Raw genomic sequence first — 14705 nt, forward strand, 5'->3', positions numbered from 1 at the left:
GCCTTTCAATGGGGTATTGAAATGTTAGTATTACGTGGACCAAACTTTGTCTGTCTGTCTCGAGCAATCACTGGACTCCAGACAAGAATTTTTCGTCCATCTGTAGCAGAGACCGATGAAGACAGTGTGTGTGTGTGTGTGTGTGTGTGTGTGTGTGTGTGTGTGTGTGTGTATATGTCTGTGTGTGAGCGTGTGTTTGACCTCTTCTCCTCCCGCAGGCCAGCCTGTGATGGACCGTCGGTGCGCGAGGCCCAGGCGGTGATGAGGCGGCCGGTGGGCGTAAGTGGCGGGGAAGCTGAGCCCACCCCTGCCTGCCACATCCCCCTCACCCCCCTGCAGGCCGGGGCGGACCCGACGTGCGTGGTGGCCGCACACCACCCCGCCCACCACCACACCGCTCACCGCAAGCATGGTATTCGCCCCGTGGCTCGTCGCACGCGCTCCTCCCCCGCCCCCTGGACCCCCGGCCTCCCGGCAGAGCCCCTGGACGTGCGGCTGCTCTCAGGGGGGCCATCCAGGGAGCGGGAGTCCCCCCATGACGCCCACTGCGAAGATACTGGCCCGCCCACGCTGGGGGACGACCTGCTCCACCGCCCATGTTGCTGCGCCCATTGTGTCCCCGCCTCCACGTCTGTGAGTATCCCACCCCCGTTTTATCTCTCTCTCTCTCTCTCTCTCTCTCTCTCTCTCTCTCTCTCTCTCTCTCTCTCTCTCTCTCTCTCTCTCTCTCTCTCTCTCTCTCTCTCTCTCTCTCTCTCTCTCTCTCTCTCTCTCACTACTCCTGCAGCTAAATAATGGAACAAGGAGATAATATTTCATGAATGCAACTTCACATCATACTGCAACACTCACTCTGACATCAACACATCAACACATCAACACATCAACACATCAAGCACATTAACTTTCCTTCACACTATATTGACTACACTCCTTTATGAATTTAGCGTCAGTTGTTTTTTTTTTTTACCACTTTTCAATTTACAGTTTAAAAAGAGTTATAGTCTTATGTCATAGGTGTGTGTGTGTGTGTGTGTGTGTGTGTGTGTGTGTGTGTGTGTGTGTGTGTGTGTGTGTGTGTGTGTGTGTGTGTGTGTGTGTGTGTATGGAGTGTTGCCTAACCACTCCAAAGTATACACACACACACACACACACACACACACACACACACACACACTTTTAGCAGCGTTCAAACTCAGCTTTTCTAAAGTAGAGAGGAGACAAGTTTGCGGGAGGAGGAGGAGGAAGAGGAAGAGGAAGAGGAGGAGGAGGAGGAGGAGGAGGAGGAGGAGGAGGAGGAGGAGGAGGAGGAGGAGGAGGAGGGGGAGAATGGGTGGGTGGTAGGATTGACAGAGAGATTGGAAGTGTGAGATAGAGAGAGAGAGAGAGAGAGAGAGAGAGAGAGAGAGAGAGAGAGAGAGAGAGAGAGAGAGAGAGAGAGAGAACCTGCCTTACCTCTGATTTTTCTTAAAGGTGAATTGTCAAGAGTGACTTAGGCAGTGTGAGGTGGTGCAAGCGAGCGAGGTCAGGTCAGGTCACGCAGGTGTTAGCGTGACCATGACCTTCACACCTGTATGACCTTAAGTGTATGTGTGTGTGTGTGTGTGTGTGTGTGTGTGTGTGTGTGTGTGTGTGTGTGTGTGTGTGTGTGTGTGTGTGTGTGTGCGTTCGGTGTTTCCAGACAAAACTTCTTGCTTTATTTAAACGTCTCTCTCTCTCTCTCTCTCTCTCTCTCTCTCTCTCTCTCTCTCTCTCTCTCTCTCTCTCTCTCTCTCTCTCTCTCTCTCTCTCTCTCTCTCTCTCTCTCTCTCTCTCTCTCTCTCTCTCTCTCTCTCTCTCTCTCTCTCTCTCTCTCTCTCTCTCTCTCTCTCTCTCTCTCTCTCATAAAGCACAAATGTTTCTGTAAAGAAAGTAAGCGAGGCTGGCGAGGAGACGAGAGAGGAGACCAGGGAAGTGTAATAAATAGAGGAGAAAAAAGAAGGAGGAAGGGGAAGGATGGAGATGAAGAGAGAGTCATCAATGAGTCATGCAGAGAGGAAGGAAAACTGTGCTGAATACTGCAGGTGACACACACACACACACACACACACACACACACACACACACACACACACACACACACACACACACACACAGGGTAAAGGAACAGAGAGCCTTTGTTTCTCATAAGGACTGTTTGCAGAAGCCACAGAGATGATTACTTGTGTTCTCTTGATCTTATCCTATTGATGGTGCAGTCTTTGTTAAACACTCTATAGAATCATGAAAGTGTCTGTGAAAACCTCCAATAATTTCTAGTACATATTGTTAGTAGTTTATATAAGACGTGGAAACCGTTTACAAACATGGGACAGTGAAGCGCATTGAACGACTTAATAAAGGAATAAATTAGATGTTAAGTGAGCGATCACGGACAGATACAGCTGCGGTAACAGACCATCATTTGTTACTGAAGGGTGCGCGGGAGGGAAATGGGAGAGTAAAAGCAAGACGGGCGTGTCATGTCCGCGGAAATAAAGATGAGGGGGAATCCAGTTGAGACGAGGGAACAAGGCAGCCTCATGGATAATTTTCTTGAGTCTGTGTAGCATTCAGCGGCGGCGTCAGTTTTCTATGACGCTATTGCAACACTACTACCACCACCACCGCCATCACTGCCACCGCCACGCGTTATGGAAAGACTAACTTATAACCAGTAAATTTAGTTCCCTTTCGTTGCATTAAGTGTAGTTTAGTTTAATCCAATTCTTGAAACCGTTCCCTTGGTGTCAGTGTTAAGTGAAGCGGCGAGCGTGGAGGGATGAGAGGAGAGGACGAGACGAGAATAAACGAGGAGTAGAAAGGAATGGAAACTAACAGGATATATTTTTTGAAACGCAACACACTTCATGAGTTTTGCTTCTAATGCCTCTGAGATGACTAGTCTGGTTCTTTTAGGTGCTTTTTCTACTGATGTTATGGAGTCCTTACTGAACTGTCACTGGAACCACGAAGACACCCTTGAAAACCAATATCATTTTCCACTAGATCTTGTTTAAAGTGTAGTCATTGTTGTACTATCCCAAGAATCGTGAAAACACTCTTGAAAACCACACTAACTTCCATTAAAGTCCATTAGAAGTGTTGTACTATCACTAGAATCATGAAAACACCCTTGAAAACATCGCTAACTTTCAGTGGAGCCTGTTGAAAGTAATCTTGCAACACACACACACACACACACACACACACACACACACACACACACACACACACACACCTTTTCAGTTATAATATTCATGCTTTATGATTTTTTTTGTTCTCAGGAAAGACTGGTGGAGGTTGATTCAGCAAGTGCAGGTGGTGATGGTGGTGGTGGTGGTGGTGGCGGTGGTAGTGGTGGCGGTGGAAGTGGTGAAGGTGGTGGTGGGGGTGGTGGTGGAGGAGGGGGAGGTCACCACAGAGCTGCCAGTCACGTGACCTCTCTTGACCTGACCAGGAGACATCTGCTTCAGGCCGCTGATTCTCAAGACCACGAGGTATGTCGCTATTTTGACTCTTAGTGGTAATAGTAGTAGTAGTAGTAGTAGTAGTAGTAGTAGTAGTAGTAGCAGTAGTAGTAGTAGTAGTAGTAGTAGTAATAGTAGTGGAAGTGTCTGTTTTCATGCAATGTATCAAAGAAAACTTTAAAATGGTGGGCAGACTAAAGCAAATATTATGCGTCTCTTCATCTGAGAGAGAGAGAGAGAGAGAGAGAGAGAGAGAGAGAGAGAGAGAGAGAGAGAGAGAGAGAGAGAGAGAGAGAGAGAGAGAGAGAGAATGAAAGGAGGAGGAAGGAAAGAGGGAAGAAAGAAAAGAAAGGAAGGAAGGGCGGAAGGAGAGAATAAGAGGGGAGGAGGAAAGGAAGCGAGAGAGATATGAAAAGTAACAATAACGACGTGGAAATAGAGAGAGAGAGAGAGAGAGAGAGAGAGAGAGAGAGAGAGAGAGAGAGAGAGAGAGAGAGAGAGAGAGAGAGAGAGAGAGAGAGATCAGGGAGACAACATTTTCCTCTTCCTCTTCCTCCTCCTCTCCATTGCGGTTACAAGACGCTAAGAAGAGTTTATCGTCCTTCCCTTTGGCGTGACACTTTCCTCCCATCACAGCCTCCTCCTCCTCCTCCTCCTCCTCCTCTTCTTCCTTCTCCTCCTCCTCCTCCTCCTCCTCCTCCTCCTCCTCATTCTCCATCAATCTATCACCACCACAGCACCTCCTCTCCTCCACAAGACGTCCAGGGAAACTTTAATCAAGAAGGTAAAAGAGTGACGACCTTTGAGTAACACATGTCCTCATCCTCTCCCTTTCCTCCCTCTCCCTTGCTCTCCCTCGCTCTCCCTCGCTCTCCCTCGCTCTCCCTCGCACTCCATCGCTCTCTCCCTCCCCTCTGCGTCCCCTGACATGATAGTTTTAATAATGTATCGACCACCGAGTCTTCTTCAAGCCAGGACAGATAGCGGCCCATAGGGGGACACAGGAGGACATGCAAAACTGGACACTCATGACACAGATACACTAATGAGGCGTTCCTATCTTACTGGGACACTGAAAGACAGGCGACAGGACACTGGGAGATGCAAAACTAGACGCTGGAGAGGCATGCATTAATGAGACACTAGAAGACACAATCAACAGGACACGGGAGAACATACAAAACAGGACACGAAAAGACACTGGCTACAGGACACTTATAGGAATAGGGGCATACAAGAACGCAAGCCACACGCATACTTAAGCCAGAAGACACTTAAAGACTTGCAAAATTGGGACACTGCCGGACACTGGACACCTGATGACTGGGGGAAATACTAGGCCCGAAGGAACAAACTACAGGTACACTAGTCAGGTAGACACAGGTACACGGGAGGCTGCCATTAAGGTGACCTCTTTACCTCGTGTCCTAAAAGTCTCTCTTGCTCACCTGAATGTTCCTGGCAGGTAAAAGCCGCCCACCTGTTACTCTCTCTCTCTCTCTCTCTCTCTCTCTCTCTCTCTCTCTCTCTCTCTCTCTCTCTCTCTCTCTCTCTCTCTCTCTCTCTCTCTCTCTCTCTCTCTCTCTCTCTCTCTCTCTCTCTCTCTCTCTCTCTCTCTCTCTCTCTCTCTCTCTCTCTCTCTCTCTCTCTCTCTCACACACACACACTTCTCTTCCTCCCTCCATTTATTTCTCTCCCCCATCCTCCCATCCTCCGTCCCTCCTCCTCCTCCTCTTCCTCCTCCTCCTCCTCCTCCTCCTCCTCCTCCTCCTCCTCCTGCTGCTGCTGCCCTTCACTAAATCCCCTTCTGATCATTATTGCCATTATGCAGGTCACGGAAGGGAGTGAACGACAGAGGGAGAGGGAGAGAGAGAGGGAGAGAAGGAGAGAGGGATGGACAGAGGGAGGGAAGGGGATGGAATATAGATCATATAATGAGTTCGGGTTTATGGCTAGTGAGAGAGAGAGAGAGAGAGAGAGAGAGAGAGAGAGAGAGAGAGAGAGAGAGAATTATTTGCAGTGGTCATCTGTTAGAGGCAGGTGCCCAGACCACTTGAGATTCTCCTCCTCCTCTTCCTCCTCCTTCTCCTCCTCCTCCTCCTCTTCCTCCTCCTCCTCCTCCTCCTCCTCTCCCTCTTCCTTCTCCTCCTCTTCCTTCTCCTCCTCCTCCTCCTTTTCCTCTCCCTCTTCCACTTCCTCTTCCTCCTCCTCCTCCTCCTCCTCTTCTAAGGACAATGGCTGGGAGAGGCGAGGACTCTTACCGCTCTCGCAGTAGGCTGAGAGAGAGAGAGAGAGAGAGAATAAGGAAGAAAGTAGGAAAGGGAAAACATGATAAGAAAAAAATAAATGTAATAATTGTAGATAGGAGATATTTATGAGTTTATTTATGGGAACAGTCTCTCTCTCTCTCTCTCTCTCTCTCTCTCTCTCTCTCTCTCTCTCTCTCTCTCTCTCTCTCTCTCTCTCTCTCTCTCTCTCTCTCTCTCTCTCTCTCTCTCTCTCTCTCTCTCTCTCTCTCGCTCTCGTTCTTGCTATAATATTCTTAAAGAGGTGAAGTCTAAAGGACCCGTCGCCAAATCGTTAATTCCTTTTCTCGATTAAATCACCCAGAGTGGAACATTTTAGAAAATTTCACTCTCTTTTCTCTTCTCTTTCCTCCTTTCTCCTTCCCTCGTGGGCGGAAAGTTAATTTTTTCAAGTATTTCCATATCATCGTTTACAATTTTCCCGTCCATTTCCTCGCGTTTCCTTGAATCCAATTTTTTTCTCGAGCGTGAATAAACCGTGGTGGTATTCTTTATTACCAGTGGCGAGATTGTACTCTCTCTCTCTCTCTCTCTCTCTCTCTCTCTCTCTCTCTCTCTCTCTCTCTCTCTCTCTCTCTCTCTCTCTCTCTCTTACTCCTTCCCTCCCTTCCTCCCCTCTCCCCGCCCTCTAGTGGCTGCCGGACAAACCCAGCCTCGCTCACTTGTTGGGCTCCATGGTGCTGGGTCAGGCCGCCTTCCTCCTTCTCCGTCGTCTACTGATCCTCCCTCCCTCCCTCTCTCCCTGCCGCTCTCTTTCACCACCCCCCGCGCTCTTGAAGTCCCTTTTCCCCTTGCGTCAGCCCTGCGGGAGTGTTGACCTGCCCCGCGAGCCACACTAAGTTTACTTGTGAGGTGTGGAGAGTTAGCGGCCCGCATTCCAGAGTCTGTCAGATGCGGTGGGATCGTGTCGCCGTGTCAACCAACCCCCGTGTGGATACTGTGAAAAAACATTGCGGATCTGTTTGAGTTAGACGCTTAGTGTGGATCAGTGTGGCCGCATCGAATAGTTTTCCCGCAGAACAGTGAAAGAGTGTGGCGGGGGAAGAACATGTCTGAGTGTGTTTTAGTATACGAGACATTTCAGACTGTGCGCGGCGTCTTTTGAACGTGCTTTGAAGTGTACGTAAGGTAAACAGTGGTTAGTTGTGTGTGTGTGTGTGTGTGTGTGTGTGTGTGTGTGTGTGTGTGTGTGTGTATGTGTGTGTCACGCACTTTGCTGCTGAGAACGAATGGTAAAGGCCTCGCATAACAAATTGAGTGGCACGCGTTCAAATCTCGTTAACGCGTTCGGATCCCGGTTTCAGTCACCTCAGCGTATTGCTACGTGTTGCTTGTTGCCCGCACTGGCTGGGTAGTGTCTGCAGAGGCGCGGACTTGCCACTAACTGCCCGCCATGCACCAGTGTGGACAGCGGCGGGTAGTGGCGGGCTGCCTCGCGTGAGGTGCGGGGCGTGTCAGGCACTGTTGCGTTACGCGAGGCATTCCAGAGGTGCGGGCCGCGGCACAAGTTTCTTGGCAGGAATGTGTCATGGCGGCGTAACAATCACACACATATCCCTGGCATGGACGCCCGCGCGCCCGTACACATTCATATACAAGCTGGAGGAGGCGAAGACAGCTGAGTGTTGGGCGGCAGCCATCTGTATGTGGGGGAGGAGGGGTGGGCGGAACGAACTGTAGCGACGCCCACCGGAAAAAAAAGTCATAATTTATGTGGTGATGTGTGTGACGCAGGGAAGCCTTGGAGGGTTTATGGCACCACGCGGGCGGGCCTCAGCATGGCGGCCTGCGTGCCCCGGCTGGCGGCGGCACCATAAAGGAGGCCCGTCGCGAAGAGCACCGGGCAGTGTTACCTGCCTAGAGCCTTGGGATGAGAGGCAAAGCTCCCTTACAGCCTCACGTGCAGTGTACGTACAGCAGGAGCATGCCGTCACCCACAGACACTGCAGGCCACGCGTCACGTCCCACTCTCCCTCCTGACGTGATGCACGAGACACCATCATGTCTTCACGTCAAGCCCGCACCATATTTCTCCCTCATATGAGTGTGCGTTAAAAGAAATCCTCTTCAAGACTTAACTCCCAAGAGCGCGGCAAGAGAAATAGGGCGGCAGTGACCTTGTTCGTGTTGACAGGTTCTCCGCCGCGGCTCCCCCGTAACGCGCCCTCCCCTTGGGAGGAGTGAATTAAAGCGAGGGAAGCGAGGCGAGGCGTGGCGCTCCTGTGGGTACCGCCACCACCATCACCACACCCACCACCACCACCGCCGCCGCCGCCGCCGCCGCCGCCACCTCCACCTCTCCAGGCTAATTACTTGTCTTTGTTTTGGTGACGCGAGGCCATGAGAACACGGTAGGGGTGGGCAGGTGTGGCGTGTTCAGGTGTGCTCAGGTGTGGTATTTGTTCACTGCAGGTGTGTCTTGTGAAGACGTGTGTGTGTGTGTGTGTGTGTGTGTGTGTGTGTGTGTGTGTGTGGTGGATGTACAAGGCCGCCAGCAATAGTTTATAACAGTGAACCATGCACGTCAAGGAAGAATGCAACAGGAGTGAATAAATCTACCCATCTCTCTATAAATATAACAGACTGACACCACTTTAAAGCTGGGAAGTCGAGACAAGACTCAGACTTTCTCCTCCAGTGATCGGGGAGAAGTGAATCACTCTCTCCCTCCTCTCATTCTTCTGCTACTTATTTGATCACAGGAACAAACAAGAGGAGGACGTTTCTGGCCCCCGCGCTCCGTCCCCTCACTGGCTGTATGCAATTACTCCTCGTTAAGAACCTCTGATGCTGTGGAAAACATTTGACGGCAGGAAAGAAATGCACTAAAAGAAAGATCGTGAGGCAGGAATAGTTTGAAATACGACTGGGAATTTATGACTCTGAAAAAGCGTATAATTGCTAAAATAAAGGAAAATCTCAAAGGAGGAATGATCTCAAATACACTGGGAGCTTTCAACTCTGAAGAAAAATTCCTGAAACAAGAGAAGATCGTGACGCAGGAATACACTAGCAACTTATGTCTTTAAATATAACGTTACTGAAAAAAAAGATCAAAACACAGGAATAATTTGAAATACACTAGAAATTGTAATTAAGAAAAACACATTTACTAAAATAAAAGAAGCTAGAGACGCAAATATAGTTTGAAATACGCTGAAAATTTATAACTCGTCGTAGAAATAAGAACACATATATTTACTGAAACGAAAAAAGACTGAGAAAGAATAATAATCTAAAATACAATGGGAACTTCCCTCATAAAAAAAAAGTAATATAAATAAATAAACAAATAAAATTACCAGAAAAAAATATGAAGACAGAAAATCATCAACAATCACAAATACACAAATAACTTCTGACTGAAAAAAATAAATAAATAAATAAATAAAACAGAGACAAGAGAAGATCAAGGAACAAAAATCACCAGAAATACTACATACAATTCTTTTAACTACTAATGACAAAGAAATAATGCTTGATTGCGTGTGTACGTTCGTGTGTTTGCAATTAGAGGACACAAACAGGTGAGGTGCCCAGGAGAACGTACTGTAAAGGCAGCGTCAGCGAGTGCCAGGTAACCTAAACTTGTTAATACTTCTTAATACGTGTTGAGTGGCGAGGCAGGAACTGAGTGAAAACAAGCCTTCCGTCCCTTCGTGGAAAAGGCGAATGTTTGCAGTGCCTCGCTATTACATCAGGTGAGAGAGAGAGAGAGAGAGAGAGAGAGAGAGAGAGAGAGAGAGAGAGAGAGAGAGAGAGAGAGAGAGAGAGAGAGAGAGAGAGAGAGAGAGAATATAAAAGCACGGTATGAGTCTTTTTCTTCACACACACGAAAAAAATTATGGCTACTACTACTACTATTACTACTACTACTGCTACTACTACTACTACTACTACTACTACTACTACTACTACTACTACTGCTACAAAGAGAGAGACCTAGAGAGCTTTCCTTCCCTCAGTTGATACTTCCCATAACCTCCTTTCTTACCGTACTTTACCTTCCCCTCTTCTCCACTCTGAATATTCCACCTCATACAAGTTCAACATTTCCTCCACCTGTACTCGTCGAAATGCGCAAAACCGCGGCGCATTCTTGGGGCAATAGCATGAAAATCAGCGCAGGCAAAGAAATGCAGGACGGCGGCTCTTTTCCAGCGACGTGTGCGAAAAATCTTGGTTTTCTGGCATGTCTTTTGGGGTTCGAGGTGAACTAATGGTTTGTCTTGCTGCGGAGACTCTTGTGGCGAGGAGACAGACACCGCAGGGCCCTTGGGACAGACAGACAGAGAGAGAGAGAGAGAGAGAGAGAGAGAGAGAGAGAGAGAGAGAGAGAGAGAGAGAGAGAGAGAGAGTGAGAGTGAGAGTGAGGGCATCTTTCTGTACGTATCACAGTAGAAGGTAGAAATGAAAGTAAGGATAAAAGAAAGAAAAAAAGATATTGTGAGGAAGGAAGAGATATGGTTATGAGAGAGAGAGAGAGAGAGAGAGAGAGAGAGAGAGAGAGAGAGAGAGAGAGAGAGAGAGAGAGAGAGAGAGAGAGAGAGAGAGAGAGAGAGAGAGAACATATGTAAACAGTTTCGCAATAGGATGGATCGCCTCACATTACAAAATCAGGAACGAAAACAAAATAAAAACGATAAAACTGTTAAAAATTAGTTGATTTTTCAGCTTTGCGTGAGGAGGAGGAGGAGGAGGAGGAGGAGGAGGAGGAGGAGGAAAGTGAGAAGAAAGGTAACCGGAGCAAGGGAGGAGGGAGGAGGGAGAGAGATAAGTGACAGAAAAAAGAGAGGAGAGGGGAGAAAAGTAAGAGGAGAAGGAAAAACGAGGCAAGGGGAAATAGGAGGCATGGAGGAGAGAAGGGAGAGATATGAATGGAAAATCAGAAACAGGAGGAAGATTCTGGGAGGAGGAAAGGAGATGGAGGAGAAAGAGGAGCAGGAAGAGGAGGAGGAGGAGGAGGAGGAGGAGGAGGAAGATGACAGGAAGGAGAAGAGTCCCTTACAAGCCTAAGCCTATACTGGCCAAGAGCCAACCCGTGTGTGTGTGTGTGTGTGTGTGTGTGTGTGTGTGTGTGTGTGTGTGTGTGTGTGTGTGTGTGTGTGTGTGTTTACTTAAGAGCTATTGAGGTCGCTAGTACAGTTCTCCTCCTCCTCCTCCTTCTCCTTCAGTCTTGCTTGTTTTGTGTTTTCTACAGGTCCCTCAAGATTAAGATTTCTCTAACAACTCATTTCACTTGTACTCCTTCCTATAATTGAAGTGAGGAGGAGGAGGAGGAGGAGGAGGAGGAGGAGTATTTAGTTTACATTTACTACAAGTCCCTCAAGATTAAGCTGCTTTTTTGTACCTAATCTCTCTTGTACTTCTTCTTTTAATTGGAAAAGGAACAAAGAGGAGAAGGAGGATAAGGAGAAGAAAGAGTAGGAGAAGAAGGAGGAAGAGGAGAAGGAGGAGGAGGAAATGACTCGAACTGAAAGATTCTACTATGTTGAATGGGAGTGATTGGAGGAAGGCCAAGTGAGGGAGGAAGAGAAAGGAGGGAAAAGGAAGATGTGATAGGGTGTGGGGAGACGAATGAAGAGACGAAGGAAAGATAGAAAGATGCACAGAAAAACGAGGAAAAAGAAAGAAATGAATAGAAAATAAACCTTGGAGGAAGTGAATGAAGGGAAGACACGATAAAGAAGGAGGAAGAGGAGTGAATGACATACATAAGAAGGAAAAGTCAAAATTAATTTATTTCTTCCTCAATTACATTTGCATTTTCTTCCAATATACTGAAGATGGGAAAAAAAAGACCTCCTCCTCCTTCTCCTCTTCTTCCACCTCCTCCTCCTCTTCCTCCTCCTCCTCCTCCTCCTGGAAAACGAAAATCTCTATAAAATACCCCAAGCAAATATTGACTCGATTCTGCGAAGGGAAAGCAGAGGCGATCAGTCAGTGAAGTAATATAGCCAAAACTGACAGACCCTTGCCCACACCTGTCCTACACCTGTCAGCCACACCTGTCACCATACACCTGTCTTCATAACAATTCTCAGAGGAGTGGAAGGAGAATGCCATGTTACGTTTCTTATAGCACACTCACCTTTACATGGGTTTGTGTTTAGAATTGCTTTGAACCTCCATTAGGACGCAAGTCAAAAGGCACAGGGATGAATAACCAGGCTCTCATGGGTGTTTTTCCCCATTAGTGATGCGGAGTCATTGTTAAATCGTCACTAGAATCATTAAAACCCTCTCGAAAACTTAACTTCCACTAGAATCTTTTAAAAGTTCTTGACACATTTGCGAATACGGAAGATGCGAAGGAGGGGAAGTAAAGAGATGAAGAGTGAAAGATTAAAATATATATATGGTAGGTTAATATAACAATTTTTCCTCTATTTTTTCTCTCACATATCACCTTCCACCTCCCCCACACCTCCGTGAGTCATTGAGTTGATGAGTGATGGAAGGAGGGAGAAAAGAAAGCATAGATCACCTTTCAGTACCGCCACTCAGGTTAATGATCGCCTCTTGTGCTCTCTCTCTCTCTCTCTCTCTCTCTCTCTCTCTCTCTCTCTCTCTCTCTCTCTCTCTCTCTCTCTCTCTCTCTTATTCTCACCTATTCCTCATTTTTTTTTGTTTTTTTATCGTCCCTTCTACTCGTTCATTCTTTCTCCTTTACTTCTTTTTCTTTTACTAAACTTTTCTTACCTACTTCGGTTTTTCGTTCTCTCTCTCTCTCTCTCTCTCTCTCTCTCTCTCTCTCTCTCTCTCTCTCTCTCTCTCTCTCTCTCTCTCTCTCTCTCTCTCTCTCTCTCTCTCTCTCTCCAAGCCAATCACAGGATATCTTACTTTTTTTTGCCTCTCATATTTTTCTTCCATCCTCTCCTTTCTCAAAACTCAAAATCATCGGGATCATTTTCCAAATACGGATAATTCTGAGAAATGGTAAGATGTTACTCGTATATTGACGATGGGATGATGGTGATGACGAGGACCAGGAGGAGGAGGAGAAGGAGGAGGAGGAGGAGGAGGAGGAGGAGAAGGACGATGATGATGATGATGATTATGATGATGTGTGTGTGTGTGTGTGTGTGTGTGTGTGTGTGTGTGTGTGTTATACCTCCCTCACCCTTCTGGACACACACACACATTCTCTCTCTCTCTCTCTCTCTCTCTCTCTCTCTCTCTCTCTCTCTCTCTCTCTCTCTCTCTCTCTCTCTCTCTCTCACCGCCCTCTCTCTCTCCCTCAGAGCGGCGAGAACGGCTTCCTCTCTCCAGGCAGCCTAAGAACCTCCCTTGCTGACGACGCTTGTTCTGAAATCCTTCGCTTGGAACACAGAGACTCAGAGGAGCGCCCGAAGAGGAACACCCTAGCTAGACTCCTCTCTACGCTACAGGTGGGTGGTGGTGGTGGTGGCAGTGGTGATGTAGATGATGGGTAGAGAGAGAGAGAGAGAGAGAGAGAGAGAGAGAGAGAGAGAGAGAGAGAGAGAGAGAGAGAGAGAGAGAGAGTGCGTCTTTCTTTACGTATCATAAGAGAAGATGGACAGGAAGGCTAAGGATGAAAGGAAGAAAAGGAGAAGAGATTATGAGGAAGGGAGAGGATATGGTTATGAGAGAGAGAGAGAGAGAGAGAGAGAGAGAGAGAGAGAGAGAGAGAGAGAGAGAGAGAGAGAGAGAGAGAGAGAGAGAGAGAGAGATTATTTACCTATTTATATACCACAGGATTGACTCAAGTTTGTTATTTGCCTTACCTCTCTCTCTCTCTCTCTCTCTCTCTCTCTCTCTCTCTCTCTCTCTCTCTCTCTCTCTCTCTCTCTCTCTCTCTCTCTCTCTCTCTCTCTCTCTCTCTCTCTCTCTCTCTCTCTCTCTCTCTCTGTGTGTGTGTGTGTGTGTGTGTGTGTGTGTGTGTGTGTGTGTGAGTGTGTGGTGACCTGCCTGGTGTCCGTGCCTGCGTTGCCTCGCTTCACAGGACATATCACAAATCAATATCCCCTATTGATTAGAGAGAGCCGTGGCAGCCTTCAGTCTGTGAATGCGACAGGGCCACTTTGGGGGCATTACGGCTCCTTCGCCTCGCCAGTACCTTATTGATAAATGCTCCCGCCTCGCCACCCTCTTGTCTTCACGTCTTTTTCTTCTTCTTGTCACCATATTGCAGGATGAATATAGGCATGTCAGAATCAGTGCAAAGGAGAATGATTAAAAAGATACGGAGATTGAAAGCTTTAAAATTTACGTTTCTTAGAGACGTAGATGAAGGGGTCTGATAAAGGTCTTTAAATGGTACAGAGGATATAACAATGGTGTCACAAGTAAAATTATCAGGATCACCACTCAGGATACGACAAAAAAATTATGGGTTTAAACTTCATCTTGTTAAATTTAAGAAAAAGATAGGTAAGAATTGGTTCTCAAATAATGGTAGATGAATGGAATAGACTCAGTAATCAAGTTGTAAGTGGTGAGTCATTTAGGAACTTCAAGAAGAATATTAGACAAATTCATGGACGAAGATGGTAGATGAAAATAGGTATGTTTCATGCAAGGACCGCCACGTGTATGTCTGAGTTTGTTTGTTTTTTGTTTTGTTTTTGTTTTATTTTTTGTTTGTTTGTTTTTGTTTGTTTGTTTTTTTGCACCAACTTTTAATTATTTTCTTGTGTTCTTTCACATGTTCCTTTTTGGACTGAGTGGTTTCTTTGGTCACGTTGTGTCATTTTAGATGAAATTAGGACACAAGAGCTCTTAATTTTCCTTCTCTTTAGTTAGTGTAGGTTAATCAGTGACGTTCTCTCTCTCTCTCTCTCTCTCTCTCTCTCTCTCTCTCTCTCTCTCTCTCTCTCTCTCTCTCTCTCTCTCTCTCTCTCTCTCTCTCTCTCTCTCTCTCTCTCTCTCTCTCTCTCTCTCTCTCTCT

At 47.1% G+C, this 14705-nt stretch overlaps 1 protein-coding gene across 4 annotated transcripts in view; it reads left to right on the plus strand.

The window, feature by feature from the left end:
* LOC135091733 (cyclic nucleotide-gated cation channel alpha-3-like) overlaps window positions 1–14705 on the plus strand; it is a 70359-nt gene that overhangs the window by 42499 nt on the left and 13155 nt on the right. For 3 of the 4 annotated variants that reach the window (XM_063989645.1, XM_063989644.1, XM_063989643.1), the window contains 3 exons: window positions 219–633; window positions 3306–3518; window positions 13039–13185. In XM_063989645.1, the coding sequence (XP_063845715.1) occupies window positions 262–633; window positions 3306–3518; window positions 13039–13185 (732 nt within the window). In that variant the 5' untranslated portion in view covers window positions 219–261. The remainder of the gene's footprint in view (window positions 1–218; window positions 634–3305; window positions 3519–13038; window positions 13186–14705) is intronic. The other variant, XM_063989646.1, reaches the window with a different exon arrangement.

Source organism: Scylla paramamosain, chromosome 38 (genome assembly GCF_035594125.1).
Source record: "Scylla paramamosain isolate STU-SP2022 chromosome 38, ASM3559412v1, whole genome shotgun sequence".
Lineage (NCBI taxonomy): Eukaryota > Metazoa > Arthropoda > Malacostraca > Decapoda > Portunidae > Scylla > Scylla paramamosain.